Source organism: Drepanopeziza brunnea (assembly GCF_022702325.1).
Source record: "Drepanopeziza brunnea f. sp. 'multigermtubi' strain 214-2 chromosome Unknown ctg11, whole genome shotgun sequence".
Classification (NCBI taxonomy): Eukaryota; Fungi; Ascomycota; class Leotiomycetes; order Helotiales; family Drepanopezizaceae; genus Drepanopeziza; species Drepanopeziza brunnea.
This window is the reverse complement of record NW_027094074.1, coordinates 222,256-241,091: the sequence shown is the minus strand read 5'-3', so window position 1 is coordinate 241,091 and position 18,836 is coordinate 222,256. Positions and strand designations below refer to the sequence as shown.

General features: G+C 51.6%; 8 protein-coding genes across 8 annotated transcripts; 3 read left to right on the top strand and 5 right to left on the bottom strand.

Moving 5' to 3' along the window:
• Positions 1-511: 511 nt before the first annotated feature.
• L3040_006357 (uncharacterized protein) lies at positions 512-2,397 on the bottom strand (the record flags this gene model as incomplete). Its single annotated transcript, XM_007289142.1, has 2 exons — positions 512-2,028; positions 2,160-2,397. 2 exons carry the CDS (start codon positions 2,395-2,397, stop codon positions 512-514), a joined length of 1,755 nt encoding a protein of 584 aa, XP_007289204.1.
• Positions 2,398-3,406: 1,009 nt separating this feature from the next.
• On the top strand, positions 3,407-4,952 carry L3040_006356 (uncharacterized protein; the record flags this gene model as incomplete). The annotated part of the gene is made up of 2 exons (XM_007289141.1): positions 3,407-3,673; positions 3,804-4,952. The coding sequence occupies 2 exons, from the start codon at positions 3,407-3,409 to the stop codon at positions 4,950-4,952; spliced, it is 1,416 nt and encodes a 471-aa protein (XP_007289203.1).
• An 886-nt stretch (positions 4,953-5,838) lies between these two features.
• L3040_006355 (uncharacterized protein) lies at positions 5,839-7,223 on the bottom strand (the record flags this gene model as incomplete). The annotated part of the gene is made up of 2 exons (XM_007289140.1): positions 5,839-6,126; positions 6,294-7,223. 2 exons carry the CDS (start codon positions 7,221-7,223, stop codon positions 5,839-5,841), a joined length of 1,218 nt encoding a protein of 405 aa, XP_007289202.1.
• Positions 7,224-7,925: 702 nt separating this feature from the next.
• On the top strand, positions 7,926-8,713 carry L3040_006354 (uncharacterized protein; the record flags this gene model as incomplete). Its single annotated transcript, XM_007289139.2, has 3 exons — positions 7,926-8,030; positions 8,116-8,218; positions 8,292-8,713. 3 exons carry the CDS (start codon positions 7,926-7,928, stop codon positions 8,711-8,713), a joined length of 630 nt encoding a protein of 209 aa, XP_007289201.2.
• A 1,625-nt stretch (positions 8,714-10,338) lies between these two features.
• On the bottom strand, positions 10,339-12,131 carry L3040_006353 (uncharacterized protein; the record flags this gene model as incomplete). The annotated part of the gene is made up of 3 exons (XM_066154080.1): positions 10,339-11,419; positions 11,587-11,980; positions 12,062-12,131. 3 exons carry the CDS (start codon positions 12,129-12,131, stop codon positions 10,339-10,341), a joined length of 1,545 nt encoding a protein of 514 aa, XP_066011067.1.
• Positions 12,132-13,029: 898 nt separating this feature from the next.
• Positions 13,030-15,432, bottom strand: L3040_006352 (uncharacterized protein; the record flags this gene model as incomplete). Its single annotated transcript, XM_066154079.1, has 3 exons — positions 13,030-13,987; positions 14,171-14,316; positions 14,368-15,432. The coding sequence occupies 3 exons, from the start codon at positions 15,430-15,432 to the stop codon at positions 13,030-13,032; spliced, it is 2,169 nt and encodes a 722-aa protein (XP_066011066.1).
• Positions 15,433-15,667: 235 nt separating this feature from the next.
• L3040_006351 (uncharacterized protein) lies at positions 15,668-16,511 on the top strand (the record flags this gene model as incomplete). Its single annotated transcript, XM_007289136.1, has 3 exons — positions 15,668-15,694; positions 15,745-15,837; positions 15,894-16,511. 3 exons carry the CDS (start codon positions 15,668-15,670, stop codon positions 16,509-16,511), a joined length of 738 nt encoding a protein of 245 aa, XP_007289198.1.
• An 875-nt stretch (positions 16,512-17,386) lies between these two features.
• L3040_006350 (uncharacterized protein) lies at positions 17,387-18,156 on the bottom strand (the record flags this gene model as incomplete). The annotated part of the gene is made up of 3 exons (XM_007289135.2): positions 17,387-17,545; positions 17,662-17,772; positions 18,046-18,156. The coding sequence occupies 3 exons, from the start codon at positions 18,154-18,156 to the stop codon at positions 17,387-17,389; spliced, it is 381 nt and encodes a 126-aa protein (XP_007289197.2).
• Between the last annotated feature and the right edge of the window lie 680 nt (positions 18,157-18,836).

Below are 18,836 nucleotides of genomic sequence, written 5' to 3'. Positions count from 1 at the left end.
CAGCAAGAAATACCCCCCTCCCCTTAATTAATCGTTATGCGGAGTTACAGCGTTTATCCTGCAAGTAATCCCCCCTGTTTTGACCTACTAAGCAGACTGACTAGCTTAATCGAGCAGTACCTTTACCGTCTGTCCTTCGCTTCGTGTCGCTGAACGCGTTTGTCGTTTATCGCCCGACAACGCTCTGGCACACTCTTTAACAAGCGCTTGAAATTCAAATTCGCCGACCTTCTCCTTAGCGTTACGAAGCGAGGGATCGTAAGGTATTGTTCGATCAAGCTAGTCAGTCTGCTCAGTAGGTCAAAACAGGGGGCATTAATTAAACGCTGTACCTCCGCATGGCAACTCTGTGCTGTACGAATCTTATGACGAGAGAAGAAACATAGTAGGTAGTAAATTGGAATTAGAATAACTTTTGGCTAACCTGTTCATACTTTATCTACATAGCTACGACGTATTAGGGCTGTACTTTGGTAGAAATGTAAGTGGTCCCCTTCCCAAACTCCGCTGCTCACAACAGGACTTTGTCCAAGAGCCGCTGATACCTCGGAACCCGCACCCCGGCCTTGCTCCGCACAAAGTCCTCCTCCTCATCGTCAATCGCCTGCTTGCCACTAAAGAGGTCGGCCGCGCTGCTCGGGACCAGCCGGGTCTTCATCGCCACCTTGTAGGAGACAAACAAGACGAGGAAAAAAAAGACGCCAAAGTAGCACGAGATGAAGCCCGAAGCGGTGAAGGCCCCGGGCCAGAAGATGTAGAAGCCGTTGAAGAGCACGATGACGAAGGCGAAGCAGAGCGAGAAGTACGCGGCGTAGGGCTGGCACCCGAATGGCGTGCGGAAGTAGAGGGCGTCGATGCCGATCTGGGCGGCGACCGCCTGGCGGAACCGGATGAACGTGACGAGGATGATCATGTAGGTGATCAGGAACGAGACGGAGGAGAGGTTGATGAACCAGCCCAGCACGGTGTTGGTCGCGTGGGTGGCGTTGAGGAAGGTGAGGCTGGACACGGCTGCCACGGCCGCGAGCGCATAGATCGGGACGCCGTTGCCGAGACACTGCTTGAAAACGGAGGGGGCCTTACCGTTGATTGCCAGCGCGTAGAGCGTGCGGGACGAGGAGTAGACGTAAGCGTTGCCGCAGCTCCAGGCAGAGGTGAGCACGATGGCGTTGACGAGGTTGGCCACACCGCGGACCCCGTGGCGCTCAAGGCCGATGACCCAGGGCGAGGTAGCGGATCCCGTCGACCCGTCTTGGAGCGAGCGCAGCAAGGTGGGGTCGTCCGCCGGGCAGATGATTCCCAGCGCGAGCGTACCCAGAATGTAGAACAGGCCGAGGCGGAAGTAGATCTTCTTCGCTGCTCGCGGCAGGACGACGCGGGGATTCTGCACCTCGGCCGAGGTCATCATTACGACGTCTGGTCCTCCGCAGGCAAACGCGGCATAGATGAACACACGCCAGAACCCAAGGAAGCGGCCGAGCGCCCCCTGCTCCAGATACTCCTTCATGGGGGTTTCCCAGTACCGGAAGCCGTAGCGGTCATTGTTCGGGTTCCCGCCCAGCATCGTGATGAACGTCGCCGCGATCAAGCTCAGCATGAGCATGATCTTGAACGAGGCCGTGGCGAACTCGATCTCTCCATACGCCTTGACGGCAACAAGGTTGAGTATCAGCGAAAGACCCAGCGTGAGGAGGATGTAGTAGCCGGGGTTGGTTTCGTCGTCCCAGAACGAGATGACCGATGCGCAGCCTGTGAAGTCGGCAATGACCAGCATGAGGGCGCCGTACCAGTACACGTATCCACCGGCGAATCCCAGAGCGGGATCGACGTAGCGTTCCGCAAACTGGAAGATGGAGCCGCGGACGGGCAGCCACGAGCACATCTCGGCTGCTGCCATGAACAGTGGCCAGAGCATGATGACGGAGAAGAAAGTGAAGCCGAGGAACACGCTCAAGGGACCGGATCTTGCGAGTGCTGAACCGATACCGATGAACATCCCGGTCCCGATAGACGATCCGACGGTGATAACTGTAGGGCACCGGGGGAGGTTAGTTTATCGCTTCATCATGAAATTCTCGAGGATAGAATTTTGAAGTGAAGGCTGTAAAGCAAGATTCTCCATTCTTAAGTGAGAGAGAATGGGTCGCCGAAATACGTACGTTGAACGTGTCGGTTTCCGAGACCTCTGACCGTCTTCCCGTAGCGTTTCTGCGCGTCCTCTGAGATCTCGGCATAGCGAATGCCATTCCGCGTTTCGATTTTGTTGTTGTTATTGCTGCTGTTGTTGTTGTTGTTGTTTTTATGGTTGTTGCTTCGGTTGACCTCCGAGGACGAAGATGATTCGATATCCGCAGGATCGACACCGGCGACCACTTCTTCAGATAGCCTCTTCTCCATCCTGGGAAATCTTCCTGACAGGACCAAACCCTAGCAGTGATTACGCTCTTGGTATAAGCTAATTAGTTTTCTCAAACTGCCAAGATAATTGCGTATCGACCGAAAACCTTGTGTCAAAAACAATACAGTACAATCGGATCAGGATCAAAACGACAAAATATAACACGCGGTTTTCCGCGCACGCCAGAATGAATTCCTGGGAGAAAGAAATCTATCGTTCTCAGCGCGAGAGCATGACGTTACTTTTTGTAGTGATTCTGTTGAGAAGTCTGTCTGCAATATTTTTTTTTTCCGAGTGGGGGTAGCCGAGCCCTGTATTTTCTTTACCTTCGCTTAGCTCCCCAGCCGAAATCAGGGTCAGGGTCTTCCTGGCGGGCCGACCCACTGAGCGATATCAACATCAACATCAGCCCAACATCAATACCAACACCAACATGCATAAAGTACATAACGTGCACAGCTTTTTCAGGAAGTCTGTTGGTTATCTTTACGTACGTATCCATGGCCTAATCAACTCAGGCCTTTTACTCGGATGTCCTGCATCTAGTTTTGGCAAGTCGACTCCCAAAATTACTTATAGATCTATCATCCTGAGCAATCCATCTAGTCCTTCACAAAGCATGCTCTCCGTCTCTCGATCATTTACCGTATCTGCACCGTCTATACGCCCCGCTCTTCAGCTGTGCTGGAAATCCCGACAGAACCCGAAGACTTATACCCGTCAGTCTAGAGTTACCGTATATCACAGCGATAGTTAAGTCACTTGCAGTAGCCAAACTCTGGGGTATGCGGGCTTTTCCCGATTGAGCCAAAACCCCCACATGAGAGCCCGAATTTCCAAACCTGGAGAACCGGATCGTGATCTGCTCGAACGGCCGAGGCGGCGAGTTGGTCCATCTCCGCTAGCTCAGACAAGAAAGTAAATTGGAGGGTATATACCTCCTCACCACATCAAGTCCCGACCTGCTCAGCTCTCCTTATTTGGTATATATATAGATCAGGAATGATCATGGCGTCGCCGCCCGGGATCCTCTACGCTCACGCCATCGTGATCACCGTCAACTCGAACCGCGACATCTACGCCGACGGCAGTCTCCTCGTCAGAGAAAATGCCATCGCAGACATCGGGACATCGCACGCCATGCTCGCCAAGTATCCCGATATCGAGGTCCGCGACCTGACCAATCACATTGTGATGCCCGGGCTGATATCAACACATATGCATGTGGTGCAGTCTCTGTTTCGCGGAACCGCCGATGACTGCGACTTGGTCACAGTATGCGCGTTTCTTTTTTTTCCTTCCCCTTCTTCTTTTTCCTTTAGGATCATTCCTCGATTCTTCCTTCTCTTTTTTTTTTCCCCTGTCAATTTTTTCAGATAAGAGGGCGGCTAATGCCCAACGACAGTGGATGTGTGACAGGATCTGGCTCATGCAAGGACATGTCTTGCCGGCGGAAGCCTATGCTGCAGCGCGCCTGTCCCTCGCAGAGATGCTCCTCGGCGGCACGACCACGTTCCTCGAATCGCTGTGGGCTGAGAGGTACGGATTCGCGCAGCTCGTCGACGCCGTCGCCGAGTCAGGCATCCGTGGCTGTCTCGGCAAGGTGGTGATGGACGTCAACCCCGACCAGCCGGCCTTCCGCGCCCGGATGCACCGAGGACTGGTGGAAGGGCCCGAGAGCTTGGAGAGCGCGGTCAAGATCTGGGAGCGATATGACGGCGCAGCGGATGGGAGAGTCCATGTCTGGTTTGGCGCCAGGACGCCAGGGGGGGTGAGCACGCCCTTCCTCACCCGGATGTGTGCCGAGGCCAAGGCGAGGAACATCCATATCACGATGCACTGTCTCGAGGAGGAGATGGACACGCAGGTCTTTAAGCAGTTTCAACAGTCGCCGATGGAATACTGCGACTCGATCGGCCTCTTGTCCGACCGGACGGTGTTGGTACATATGTGCTGGGTCGAAGGCGAGGATATCAAGCGAGTCCAGAGAACAGGGACGCATATCGCACATTGCCCGGCATCGAACATGAAGCTCGGATCTGGATTATGTCCCGTTCCCGAGTTGCTGGCCGAAGGTGTCAATGTGAGTATCGGGTGCGATGGGGCGCCGTGTAACAACATGCTCGATATGTTCCAGGAGATGAGGCTGGCTGCCATGATCCACAAAGGTACCACCCGCGACACGAAAGTCGTATCGGCCGAGGAAGCTCTCGAGATGGCCACGATCAACGGCGCGAAAGCTCTGGGACTCGATGGTCCTGGTGGGATTGGTAGTTTGGAGATTGGTAAGAAGGCTGACTTTGTAGGAGTCCAGTTGAACAGAGCGCACCAGGTTCCCAACTACGATCCCGTGGCCACCGTGGTCTATGCGACTAATGCTGGGGACGTCAATTTGGTGGTTATAGATGGAAAGGTAATCGTGGAAGATGGAGTCCTAAAGACGATGGACGAGGCCGAGGTCATGAAGGAGGGGATCGCGGCGGGAAAGGCTGTCATCAAGAGATCGGGCCTTGAAACTACAATCGTGCCCAAGTGGCCTGTCATAAGAGGATAATGTTTAGAAGAATTTCGATTTCCTGCGTCCACGTCGAAGCTGTCCATTTATTAGCAAAGGCAACAGCCGTAGGGGATAGATAGACAATATGAGAGAGTTGAAATTTGGTAGAAGGGATATTCGCTTGAGTGATTCCACCGCAGATGGCTATGAAGCGGCTCGCCATGGCTTTGCTCTCTTCCAGCTCGTCAATGACGTGAGAGGATCTGCAGCTCAGACTCTCAAACAACATTATTTCCCGGGTAGCCAAAAGGAGCATCTTGAATAAATTTGAGGCGGTGGACCCCCTTGAGAAAATGCCAAGTGATAGTATTCCAGTGTGTATATGCAGACGATTGAGCCGTAATCCCAAAGACGTTCGGAGGCAAATCTGCAAAGCCGCATCCGACAAGCTCCCAATATATAGCTTAGCAGGTCTGCATACCGTTCCCCCTTCAACGTGATTCTCGTGACGGCCCTTACACGTTTTTTTTTTCTCTTTCCGTTATTCGACTTTAGCGTTGCGTTGCGTTGCCCGGACTGAGACGAGACGAGACGAGACGAGATGCCCTTTCCGTTTTACTATACCTTAGGTTGAGTTTTGCCAGAAACAGGGGAGAGAGAAAGTCTGCCTACTCCTACGCAATAGACAGACAGGCCCTTCACACAAGCAGTTATTGAAGTAATATGATATAAGCCTGTAGTATCGAGGGAGGTGCAGTGTGTGGCTGTGGATATATAACCAGTTTGCTATATACAAAGTTGGATATCAAGGGCCTTGGGAACTGATATCAGCCGGCCGGGGGTGAAAGAGCTTTAGAAGCAAGGGTATTGGAATCTCGTCTCTCTTTTTTTTTCTTCGCTAAAAAAGTACTCATTCCGTAATCTTCAGCTTGTCCAAGGTATCCTAGGTGCTTTGGCCGACAGTGACTTTCTCCGCTCCTTCCCCTTCCACGTGCCCGTCCGGTTGTGCAACGACGCCTTTCTTCGCAGCGGCAGCGGCGGCAGCTGCGGCGCGTTTCGCTGGGTCTCCCTTATCTTTCACTTTCTTTACCTTGACTGGGGCCTTCTCGGGTGGGTAGGCTTTCAGTTGAATCTCCTGCCATTCTTCAGATGCTTGATACTCGGCAACGATCGGGGCTAGGATGGTGTTGAGGTGGATTGTGAGGGCAGCTTTCAGGAGTTGGGGTGTGAGCTGCGAGAAGTTAGCACGATCATACTTCCGGACATTCCAGGTTTCGCCAAGAGCTCAAGTTTGGATGCCAACCGGGACGATGAGGATATTTGAAAGTGCCCCCAGAGAGTAGGACAGGCAGATGGGGCCTGGGGACTGGGACGAGCAGAGGTTGTGGGAAGACGTACGATATCAGCAGTGTAATCCTCCTTCATCTTGTCCACCGATGTGTAGAGCAGCGGCTCGGCATCGCGCCTTTCCACCGTGAATGCTAGATTGGGGTCTTTCAATGCCAGTGCCCGGAAAATGACATGCTCTACAAACGCGATAACCCCATTGCCCTCCGTCACTTTTGGCACGCACTTTGCCTTCTTCAGCTTCTTCTCAACAGCCGCTGGGTCATCCAACAGATCAATCTTCGAGTCCGGGTCACTCGCGCTCATCTTCGCCGCCTCGCCCAAGCCTGGTACCATCGAGTTCATCAAATGTGCCCGCACGCCGTACCCAATTTTCGGGAGGTTCTCCATCGCGAAAGTGAAGATCTTCCGTTGATCAACACCGCCAAACTGAGCGTCGACATCTAGGTACTGCTCATCCAGCGCCTGCATGAGCGGATAGATCAAGCCTCCCAACGTCGGGTCGTCTGTCTGCTTCACAACCTCCGCGCCCGCCTTCTGCGCAACATTGACCCGTGTGATCCCCTCCAGCTTGAACCGATCCATCGTGTATTCTTTGTTCAGCTGGTACGAGCTGCCCAGCACGAACTCCAGCCGCGCCAGATCAACGCCCACGGCCTTCAGCAGCGCCTTGATGACCCTCTCGTAATACTTCGCGCGGTATTCGACGAGCTCGAGGGGCGCCTTCATGTTGTCCAGGTAGCCGTGGATGTCTGCGAGAAGGACCTTGACGTGGCATCCTGCTGCGAGCAGCTCTGCGATCTTCATACATGGCACAAAGTATCCGCAATGGGGCCGGCCAGTGGTCGCGGTGCCCCAGTAGACCTTGAGCGGGCGTTTCTCCTGCAGGACAATTCTGTCGATAATTTCGGGGTTCAGCACCTCAGCCAGATTGGCCTTGATCAATGTCACCGACTCTTCTGGGGACATTGAGGATGCCATGGTGGGTGTATGTTGTACGGAGGTTGTCGAGATTCACTCTGTGTCCGCGATAACTTTGGGTGGAGGGGTCTTGGAGGGGTCGGATCTCGCGTACCGTATCACGTGCGCTGGGTCTCAGAAGTGCCAGGTGAGGTTGGGTCTCGGGTACTTTCAGCGTTGTTGACATCGTCCTCCTCTTTAGTAGTGGGCCTTGACGTCGCAACTTTTAGGGGCCTTAATCTCCGTCACGCGTTTCGCAGACTGACTGACGCATTAGAAAACCACAGCAGCTTTAAGTACCATACCAGCTATGGTCGATGTATTGAAAATCGGAAGCGCAGCAAGGATGATCTTTTCAAACCGGAAAGGAAGATTGCAATATTATCAATAATCAACTAAACGTAAATTCGACTACATACTTGAGGTAGTCGTCGATACGGGAAACAAATGACAAATACTTTGATCAGTGAATGCCCTGGATGTAAAGCAAGATCACAGTCGGCGCACTGGATATTATTATTAGCCGCACGATTATTTAAAGCCTCGGTTGCTAATATTAGTAAAACGAATCGTAGAATTAATCGAAGGAATACACTAATAAAAAAAGAAACATATATCTCTTCTTCCACTTAATTAACTTAAGTTCCGTTTGCCATCTTCTTCTTCTGCAAGCTTGTCTTCTTCTACTAGCTTTCAGAATTACATCGGACATTTATAACTACGATGCTACTATTATCGAAGTCCACTTGCGCAGTCCTGCTGGCCTCTAGCTCTCTTTTGAATAGAGCTGAAGGAAGACAAGTTATCGGCTATCGAACAGTTGACAAAGTAAGCTTCACTTGATCTAATCGTCCGTTACCGACAATTACATACGATGCCTAGCATAAGCTTACGCTAATTACGGGGATCATAGGACGAAGCCGACGTGATTAATACTTTCGGAAAGCCGTTCAGAGATAAAATATTCGACATGGATGATACTTTCCTTCACCAATTAGGAAATGGCTTTTACATGAGTAAGAAGTTTGATATTTATATCTATATATCGTCCCGTCACTTCTATACGCGAAGCTAATTACTTTCAAATAGCGAACATGCCTGCTAGCTGGGAGGGTGATCCATTGGATTGGTATTGTGTCATCGAAGCGGATACTCACAAGATTATAGAGGCGCCCAAAATATTCATCCCAGAATTTTGGGACATACCGACTGAGGCTGGGCCTGAACGAATGTACCTATGGTCCGGAGTGGAAGGACTCATCTTGGAATACATCGGCTCGAAAATCTCCCACCCTAAGGAGGCGATTCGCTTTGGGTGGATCTTATTTAGGGAATGGGAGTTGCAAATGCTCATTCCAACTGATTTGTTGAACGATGATAAGTTTGATTTATGGGGTGAATGCTTCGAAACAAAGGATGAACTAAGGCAACGTTCGAACGAAAATATTGAATGGACGGCTTGGACTATTAGTGGAAATCCTGGATACCCGAGCGACGAAGGTGTTTTGTAGTAAGTCGGGGAGTATGAAACTCTCGAAATGAACGTGAAAATGAAAACCTCGAGACTGGTTCGAAGTGAAATCGATATGGCAACTTATTTTCGATTGCGTTTGGTGACTCTCTCAAGCCCAGTTTCCGGCTGATGGAAATGCCAAGCTTGTACATACACAACTTAGATCTTCTTTCAGACTTTCAGTCCAGTGGTTTAGTGCCTGAAACATGCTTTGGCTTTGTGCTATTAATCTCCGATTAAGAATATTTCAGCGCGGCTAAACGAAGAATTGTTGGTGAACTTTTTGTCCGGACCACTCTCGGCTGCGTTTAAAAATTCGCTTAATATAATATTGCTTACGTTCATTTGATTAGCTAGCTTGAAGATGGCGGTACCGCTGCTGTATCGAAAGTAAACAACTCTTCGTACGTCAGCGTTTTTTAATCTTTTTGACTAGCTAGCTTAGAGCTGAATTCGCAAAGCGATTGGTCTTAGATTTAAAGTGGATTAAAAAGGGCGCGGGGTAAGAACATCCAAAATGTCGCGACGGAAAGTTTGTAACCGTGCGCCAATAAGGCAAGCTCAACGAGTGACGGAGCGCAGCCGACAGCTTGCCTTATTGGCGCACGGGTAGTGTTGTACGGAACTGGGCATGCCTCAGGTTCCACCCAAGCTACAGATCAGAGGGCCTATTTGCGCCCTTGGCGCACTGGAGCTCTGAGGTATACTATTCCCCATCTTGATGAGCTTCCTAGATAGAACATACTAAGCTTCATTCAATCATCGGAATCTCCTCCTGACCTTAGTGCTTCATCAGCACTACAGTTAGAATAGAATAAAATAAAAATGATAATTAAATAAGATCAACTGCGAGATGTTATAACATTAATTTCTTATTATCGTAGCTCGTTGCGTTGTTAAAGAATATTGATAAGGAAGATTTTCGTAGCAAATGTTTAGCAGAGAAAAACCAATTTCTATCATCGCATCCTTGGTCGGAGTACAAGTTAAAGGCAGTAGCAGCCTCTTTAAGTGTTAATATGAGCAACTATCTCTCTAGAATTTCATTCCTAGTGATGGCCCTTTAGGTCCGATGCAAGCAGCTGTCCCTTGAGCATTTCACTCTTAGTAGTAGCCTTCTTGAGCGTAATGCAAGCAGCTATCTTTCTAGCACTTCATTCCTACTAACAGCCCCTGAGGTCCGATGCAAGCACCTGTTTCTCTAGTATTTTATTCTTAATAATAGCCCTCTCAGGTCTAATGCAAGCAATCGTTTCTTTAAATTTCTCTCCCCCCTCAGTTTTCAATATTTATAATGTATATGAGTCGACATTAAGAACCATGTGACGAACGGCACCAATATCAACACTTTCCCCAAAGATCCATACGCGAGTCTATTAAGCGAACACAAGCAAGCGAGAAAAACAAATGCTTCCAATTTATTTCTTACCACTCCAAAGGTACGCGGACTCACGGACTTCGGAATCCAGCCCCTCTTATCAGCTCGCGTGCAGGTTGGGTAAGATCTGGATTTCCCCGTTGCGCTCGGCTTGGGTATGATTTATAATGAACGGTAGATAGATGTGGGTGTACGATATCCCTTCCCACGCCCCCAACTGCTCCAAGTTCAGCCCTGATCACGATTCACGAAGCCTTCTTATTGAACAAGGCCCCAATCCCAAGATACAAGGCCACAAACGGACCCAGGAGCACCATATCCCAGCCTCCCCTCTTCCACCAGCCCATCCGCTTCCCCGGCGGTTCCAGCGCCATCTTCCCCTTCATCTCCAAGCCCCCCGGCCGCACCAGCCTCAACTCGTGATCGAACAGCACCTCCAGCACCTTGGCCGCCGCCTCCAGCGGGCCCACCCTCTGCCGCACCACCGACAACATCTGCATCCGCCTGCTGTTCATGCCGAAGGTGCCCTCGCGGTCCTCGAGCAGCAGTCTCGCCTTGTGCACCGCTTCCGCGACGGTGAAGTCGTGCTTGTCCAGCCGCAGGGCCATCCCGCCGTTCTCCTCGCAGCGGAGCGCGTACGGGTAGTGGTCCCCGAAGATGGGCATGCAGAGCATCAGGACCCCGTGGAAGATGGCCTCGTGCGTGGACTGCGCGCCCGCGTGCGAGATGAAGAGCTTCACCGAGGGGTGTTCGAGGATGGCGCGCTGCGGTGCGAACGGCACCATCATGATGTTGCTGTCCTTGGCGAGCAGGTCGTCGTCGCTGCCCTCTTTCGTCGGGGCCGACGGTTCGCCGCCCGCAGGGATTTTCTTGATGGACCAGATCGCGCCGTCGATGTGCCCGGACTGGAGCAGCACGCGGATCGTGTCCCGCAGCTTGGTGAAGCGCACCAGCGTCATGGACGCCAGGGTCCCGAAGCCGATGTACACGACGCTGCTGCGGGCCTCGAGGAAGGTTGAGAACTCGGGGGTGAGAGGCGCCCAGCTGGCTTTCATGAGGGGCCCGACGGGGCAGACCAGCGGGTCGAGGGGCACGGGCGTCTCGAGGCCCATGAAGGAGTTGATGAAGCTGATGTGCGCGCGGTCTTTGATCTTGGTGTTTTGCGCACGGAGCGCAAGCCGGTTCCTGATGAAGGGGAGGAGACCGCTGAGCAAGCAGAGCGCGATCCAAGTCTCGCGGGTGCGTTGCACAAGCGTTGCGTTCTCGGTATTCATCAGGGTCTGTTGTTGGCCTGGGATACCGGCGATGCCAGGGGCGAAACCCAGACTTTGTCGAGAGTCAGTATCACATTGTGGTAACCGTCTTTTTTTCGGGTGAAGCTTGGGGAACAGGGAGCTCTCATGAGGTCTCGGCTCTCGCTAAAGACCTGTTCTTGCTCCATCTGAATACCTTCAAGACAGGGAGGTGGGAAATTGAATGCACGCTCAACATACGGAAAACTAATCTGCGTGCAAGACGTCGCATACGGGATGTTGAACTCCAGCGCGAGATCTATCGCCGCAATCTCAAAGAAGTCCGCAATCACGAAGTCGATTTTCTCGGGGCCTGTCCGCGGCGCCAGGATGGGCTTCAGATTCCGGTGGATTTCCGGGTAGAAGGAGTCGAAATACGTAAGTGTGGCTGCCATGGCCTTCAGACCTTTGCGCTCCGTGGCGACGGCCTCGCACAGCTCGTGGTGGATCTGCGCGGCCTTGTCATCCATAGCGTGGCACACGGAGATGGTGTTGGAGGCCCAGGAGGGAAGGTTGTGGATTTGGCCTTCCATGCCGGCGATGGTGATCTTGTGGCCATAGCTGTGCAGGACTTCGCAGATCTCAAGGACGGGGGCTTTGGAGTTGGAGAAGGGTGGTCAGCTTTGAATCTCATGAGATGATTTGGAGGGGGAGGACAAGGGAAGTTGGGTTGTACTGAGATGTGTTCTCCTCCCTACCACGGCAATAGCGAGGATATGTCTGGGTGGGATGGCGGAAGACGGCATGATGGATGTAATATACACATCTCGTCTCAGCAATAGCAGACGCGAACATCCATCTATATATTTACCAGCCAATGCAGCCGACCTGGAAACGGATATAGAATACTCTGTCAGACAGATAAGAAAGATAGAAAAAAGTGTTCATGTAATTAATTGACATCTTGTTGGGGTACCGGTGCAGCCGTAGTTGGCCGCTGAATCATCGGTCGGCCTATCGGTGAACGTCGGCCGATAGAGAGACAGCCTACAAAATTAACTGTTATCCCTGAGGTCGGAGGTAATCATAAAGATGACCGACCGGGGATTATCTGTTTCTGTTGTTGTTTTGGTCCTGTCTCGCTTCGCCTGGTAGTACATCTTCCCAAAGGAGATCGGCATAATTTGCATTAGGGACGATCTGCATGATGCATGCCCTAGATCAACACCAATTAGTAAGCGGCATTCTGTCCAAATAAGTGAACGGAAACACAACATCGAAAATAGGGACCCGTGTAGAAAAAGCGGCCGAGCCGAGCGCCCAACCAATTCCACAAAAACATATATGTACCGTACGGGTCCTGGAACAAACATAAAAGAAAGCCTCTGCCTATAGCTGCCCCACAGATTACAATGATGTCGAGCTTTGGCCGCAGCTACAGAAGAATATCTCTTCAGGGTCACTAATCCTCCAGATTCTCCTTAGAGGATCGGCATTTCCGATTCCTACGCTCAGAAGAGAGATAAGAAGGAGAAAAGAGCGCAGCAGCCTCTCCCCTCCTTGTGGCTTTCAACACCTTGGCACTAGCCTCCGTTATCGAAGGTTTGAACAAGCTAGAAATCCCCCTGGAGGTACTCTGTTGTACAAAGATTTAGGTAGAAGAGTAGACGTACGAATGCTCATCATATATTAACCATCATGGCCCTAGAGCTTCCCCTCTCTTGACTTCCTCCGCTTCTCCGCTCCCCAACTCCCCACGATCCTCATCGCTGGCCGACCCCCTGCCTCGACCCTCTCATCCCCCAGCGCCCCCGCAAGACACTTCCACGGGTCCCGCGCGCCCCCCCAACTCAACACCTCCTCGCGAAACCTCTCCCCATTGCACCTCTCCAGACTGCCTCCCCCAAGACCCCCCATAAAGACTTTCTGCCAGATCCTCTCCGCGAGCACTCTGTCAAAAAGATAGCTATAGTACGAGGCGCCGTACCCGTAGAGATGTCCGAAGAAGCCTGCCCAGGATGTCTCCGGGGGGTCGGCTGGCATAACGCCGTGCTCGATTTGCAGCTGCCGGTACGCATGTGCGCTGTTCCAGGCCGGGTCAAGAGCGGCGGCCGAGTGGCACCGCTGATCAAGTAGGGAGAGGATGAGTTGATTCTCTGTGTCAACGGCCTCGAATTTCTGGTCGAGAGCTAGCTTCTCAGCTACCATTTCGTAGGGGAGTGGTTGATTAGTCTCGTAGTGGGATGCGAAGAGGGCGAGGACTGAGGGGTCGGAGGCAAAGTGCTCCATGAGAATTGATGGGAGTTCGGCGAAGTCGGTGGCGCAGCGGGTGCCGGATACTTCTTGAAAGTTGGTGCGGCCGAGAATGGAGTGGATGGCGTGGCCCATTTCATGGAAGAGGGTTGAGACCTCGTTGAACGAGAGGAGAGAGGGGATGCGGGAGTTGTTAGGGTTGGTTGCGAAGTTGCAGATTAGTGCTATGATTGGCAGTTGCATAACAGTGCCATCAGGGCTTCTGGCGATGGCCATGCCGTCGTTGGCGGCCTGATCTGCGGATGAGAAGAGTGAGTTGCCGACTGCTGCAGCTTCTTCGATTTCCTGTTCTCGGATCCGCCGAGAGCAGCGGATTGTGAAATGTGCTGGGTTCGGCGATTTGCCTGCTCTGGCAAAGAGGTCACAGTATAACACTGCAACATGGCCATCCGTCTCAGATATCACATCAAGGGTCCGGACGTCTGAGTTCCATGTCTCCCCCGATAGACTCTCTCGTGGAACGAATCTCACTCCGTACAGACGGGTAAAGAGTCTGGAGATTCCCTGCATGACTCTGCCAAGCGAAAAGTACGACGACAGGAAATCGGAGTTCTTGATTCTAGACGGCATAGAGGACAGGATACGTGCCATATAGAAATCCTTATCCCAGGGCTCGAGATGAGCATTGCTTTTACCCATGTGCGACTTCTTGACCTCGGATAGTTCATTCAGACATAACTGTACATGGGGCTGATTGTGTCCCGAGAATTCTTGAAGAAATGATCGTACGGCCTCGGGATTTTTGGCCATCTTGTCTTCTAAGGACATATGTCCATAGCTCTCAAACTTGGATAACTTCGCCAGCTCCGCTCTCTTTGTCAGAAGAGCATGGAGCTTCTCCAGAGTGGAACTTGAGGCTGTCCGGCTCGCCATGAATATCTGCCTCCTGATCTCTTCATTCTGAACTGTATGCAAGGCAGCGCTTGCAGTTTCGCCTATTGTTGGGAGTGTAGTCATCCCAAATTTCGTGTACTCTTTGACAAGGACAGGATCCATGCCTAGCAAAGCGGACGTATAGAAAGTATGCGACTGGTGCTCGGGCTGAATATGGTCGACGAAATCGAGTTCAACAATCTCCTGGGAAAGGGAAATGAACTTCTCTTTGTTTTTTTGCGGCATGTCGATAGCGGATTTTGCAAAATCCCTTTTCAGGATCATCGCCACCAGCCGTTCCTCTTCAGACCATGAAGAGCCGTGATGTTTCATAGCGATGTCCAACTGATGCGCAAGTCCCGAAGTGGTGTTCAAAACATTCATGAATTCGTACATCATCGCATACGCCTTCGTCGCAGCATAGTTTATCCTCGGATCCGGATGTGTTGCCTTAACGAAGTCCGCTAGATCGATAACTCGACATAACAAATCACTAAGTCTCTCCATATTCTTGACCACATACGCATATTCCTCCGCTGTCGAAGCTTCTAGTATCTTGGTGACCACTTTTTTTGCCTTCTTCAGACTTGCGTCTGCGAATGCTTCGAAGCCTTTGGGCGTGGTGAGATATCGATTTTGGAACAGTCCAACAGGCGATCCGGACCTTGAGGACTGGGAGAACTCTTTCCAGAACGGCGGCGAGTCGAATATCTTTCCCAGATTATGATCATCTTGCCGCGATCCAGGAGCCGTAACATCGAATGCTACTTGTCCAGGAGAGGGCTTGTAGTCCAGGGCAGCTGGGCTCTCTAGGGGCGCCGGGCCAGCGGCCTGCGCATGATTCTGCCGGATGATCGCAGGTAATCGTCGTCGAATACACCTCGAGCATATCCATGGTGTAGGAACCGCCCTCTTGTACATCCTGCGACGGCGGGATATATTTTGAAAGTTGGAGGTTGGAGAATATACAGGTTGACAGGTTGACAAGGTTGCTTGATAGCCTCGTGTGCAAGGCGACAAAAATACATATTTATGCAAGCACGGATGCACATTTATGCACCTTCTGTGCACAAAAAGCAACTAGAGCTTTATCGCCAGGAGCCGGCTTCAACAACCTCAATCGCAATTGACAGCCTTCATCGTCGCCAATTGCGCCATGGCTTCGAGAGTATTTCTGCAGCAGGTCGGAAAATGATCTCCTCAAATCCGAATGGGCTCTGCTAACACAAGCAGCGCATCGCGCCTGTGGCCACTGGCGCCGCCCTTGCTGGCCTGGCCCTCTTCCCCAAGACAGCTCTGCACGCAGAAGCTCCTGAGGAGACCCGCGTAAGCTTCACGAAGCATCACAGACGTTAGATTATACCTTCTGACGGAATATCAAGTCCCGGAAACCCATCTACGACGAGTACGAGACCCCGGCCGCGCCCGCGACGTCCCTACCCTCCTCCGAGAAGAGCTTCCCAGCTCCCGCGAAGACCGCATCACCCACTCCTACCGACCGGCTAGCAGTCCAAATCAGAAAGACGAGATTGTTCCTCTACAGCCATGTCCTGGCCGCAGAGACCAAGGTTAACCAGCTGATGGATTCAGCGCTCGACCTCGAGGACAGCTTTACCAGCACCGTAGCGTCCCTGGCACCCACACCGCAGTCCGGCGAGAAGCTCATGCCGGGAACTCTCTACGTTTTGGTGGCAGCCATGACCGGCAGCATTGTCTCGCGCAACCGGAACATCCTGCTTAGAGCCACGGTGCCCCTGGCTGTGGGGATCGGAGCCGGCTGGGTGGTTCTGCCAGTCACGATGAGGAATGTCTCGGACTTGCTGTGGAAGTATGAGCAGCGGTTCCCGGCTGTGGCAGATGGTCACATTCGGACGAGGGAGAGTATCGAGAAGGCGTGGAGGATGGCGCGGATCCATACTCAGCAGGCGGTTGATGTTGTGGACGAGAAGGTCACTTCTGGACGGGGAGCTGTGGAGGACTGGGTGAAGAAGGGGAAATGAATATTGGGTGAGCGAGGTTTGAAATATGCCTCTGTACAAAATAATAGATTTTCTTTGTTTGGTCCGTCTGATTTTGATCGGGGCTCTATCCGGCTGTCGGTATAATGGCTTCTACAATCATTGGCCTGCTGCAAGTGCACAGCGTTAGAAGTCCATCCGCCCTGACTGACTTCGCCCTTTTTTCTCTCTTCGTACTCTTATATCACGCAGTTCTAGCGACGGTTGTTGTTTTCCTTTCCTCTCCCACAGCATCCCCATCCGTCTCCTCGCCTCCCCATCCCATCTCCTTCGTCCTTAGCCTCATCTCGTCAACTGCCCGCCTCAAGCCACCCCATTCAACCACAACGCTCAACTCCACATCGACACAATGCGTGCTCAGAAACTCGAGGCACCTCATCCATCTATCCATCTGTCATCAGGCAAGCCAAGTCAAGCCGACCCGTCTCCTACAAATCTCCCACTCCCCCCTCGCGGCCTCTCCGCCGCCTCGCTTGTACAAGTATCCAGTTTCTAATATCAACCAACTGTCTGGCGGGAGGAAGAAGAGTTGGAAGGTGGGAAGGAGAAAAGGATGAGATGAGCTTGGTGCCTGTTATATTGAGCTGGAGCATATATATATATATTCACCCTTTCATTCAAACCACAGAGTCAAGATTCTATCAAGAGAATGTACTACCTACCTACCTACTTACTGCAAGGCCCGCTTAACTCCATTTTGACAAACATTATGCCCTACTAATAAATTAAAGATTTGAAGTTTGACTGTAACTATTGCGCAGGCTAGTTCTGAAGCCCCTGAGCCATCACAAATAAGCATCTTCTTCAGTCCTCGACCACAACATCAAGCCAGCAAGCTAGCCAGCCAGCTAGCCCACCTAGAAAACCCCCGGGCTGAAATCAACCACCTGCACCTTCTTAACCACGCCACTACCAAGACTCTTCACGAAAGCCAGATGCACCGGGTCCTCCTCGAGATAATACGTGCGATCGGCTGCACTGGCGAATTCTTCTACGAAGATGTACTCGATGTCTCCCTGTAAAAGGGAAAAAAAAGAACGACTTCTCTCAACAGCAATCCCCAAGATGTGGAGTACGAGAGAGAAAATGAGGGAGGAAGGGAGGAAGGGAGGGGAGGAGGAGGGCAACGTACAGTCAATCCCTCGGGACTATTCTGCTTCCCGCCCATACCCATCTTGACATAGGGCTTCTTCGTCGTCGGGTGCACGCAGCTGTCTTTCAGCGCTAGCATCCTCGTGTTCACCTAAGATGGATAGATAGATAGCGCGCGACGATCAGCTTTCTTTTTCTTCTTTCTTTCTCTTTCGACTTTCAAAAGGATTCTCTTTCGACTTTCAATCCACATCTATCTCCATATACATTTCCCTCATCATCCCATCCCATTCATGAATCCATCACAGCCACCCACTAACCACCAACTGAGTAATCATCTCCTCTTCCAAGAACCATGATGATGATGATGATGATAATCGATACCATTCGAAAGTACGGGAAATAGAGAAAGACGAAAACTCACATCCCGAATAACCTCCTCCTTCGTCCCTTCTTGGTACTGAAACATTACAATGTGCACGATGCTCCCCTCTCCGACGACCGACCCGCTTGCTGCTGCTGCTGAACTGGCCATCGTGGATGATGATTCTCTCGAACTGCTGCTGGGGAATGCGAGGAAGGTGATAGTGACGAGGAGAGTGAGAGCGACAAGGATGATGATGATGGAGGTTTGTTTCCACGATGAGGCGCGGTGCATTGTCCTGTTCATTGTGGTGTGGGAGTAGTACTCCGTAGAATACTCCGTAGGATGGGGGGAATCGTCGGCGTGTACGGAGTAAGGGTCGGATCGGCCCTGAGCTACTCCGTAGGTAGGCTTATGGTAGACATCACGGGGTTCTGCTGTAGTTTTCCCACTTTGCACAGACAGATGCTGGGAAAGGTTTTCATTCCGTTTTATTGGAATTTAAGAGGCTGTTATTTTTTGAATTAGAGCCATCAGCTACGCGATCTCGAGGCCTTCAAGTCGAATGAATGGATATATATATATATATATATGTATATACCCACCCGAGTCTAATCTTAGCGAGTCCATTTGTTTACCTTCCACTACTCCGCGACGACTAAAGGAAGAAAAGAAGAAAAAAAGAAAACGCTCGGCTCCCTCGCTTCCCGGCTCTTGTAATGCGCTTCGTATGTCCTGAGGATTCTCGCGTGTCAAGATATCATGGCTTTGCATCTCCGTATACGGAGTAGTATGTTATATCCGTCGTGACCCGAGGTAGTAAATGCAGCAAGAGATAAGGTGCCTAACCT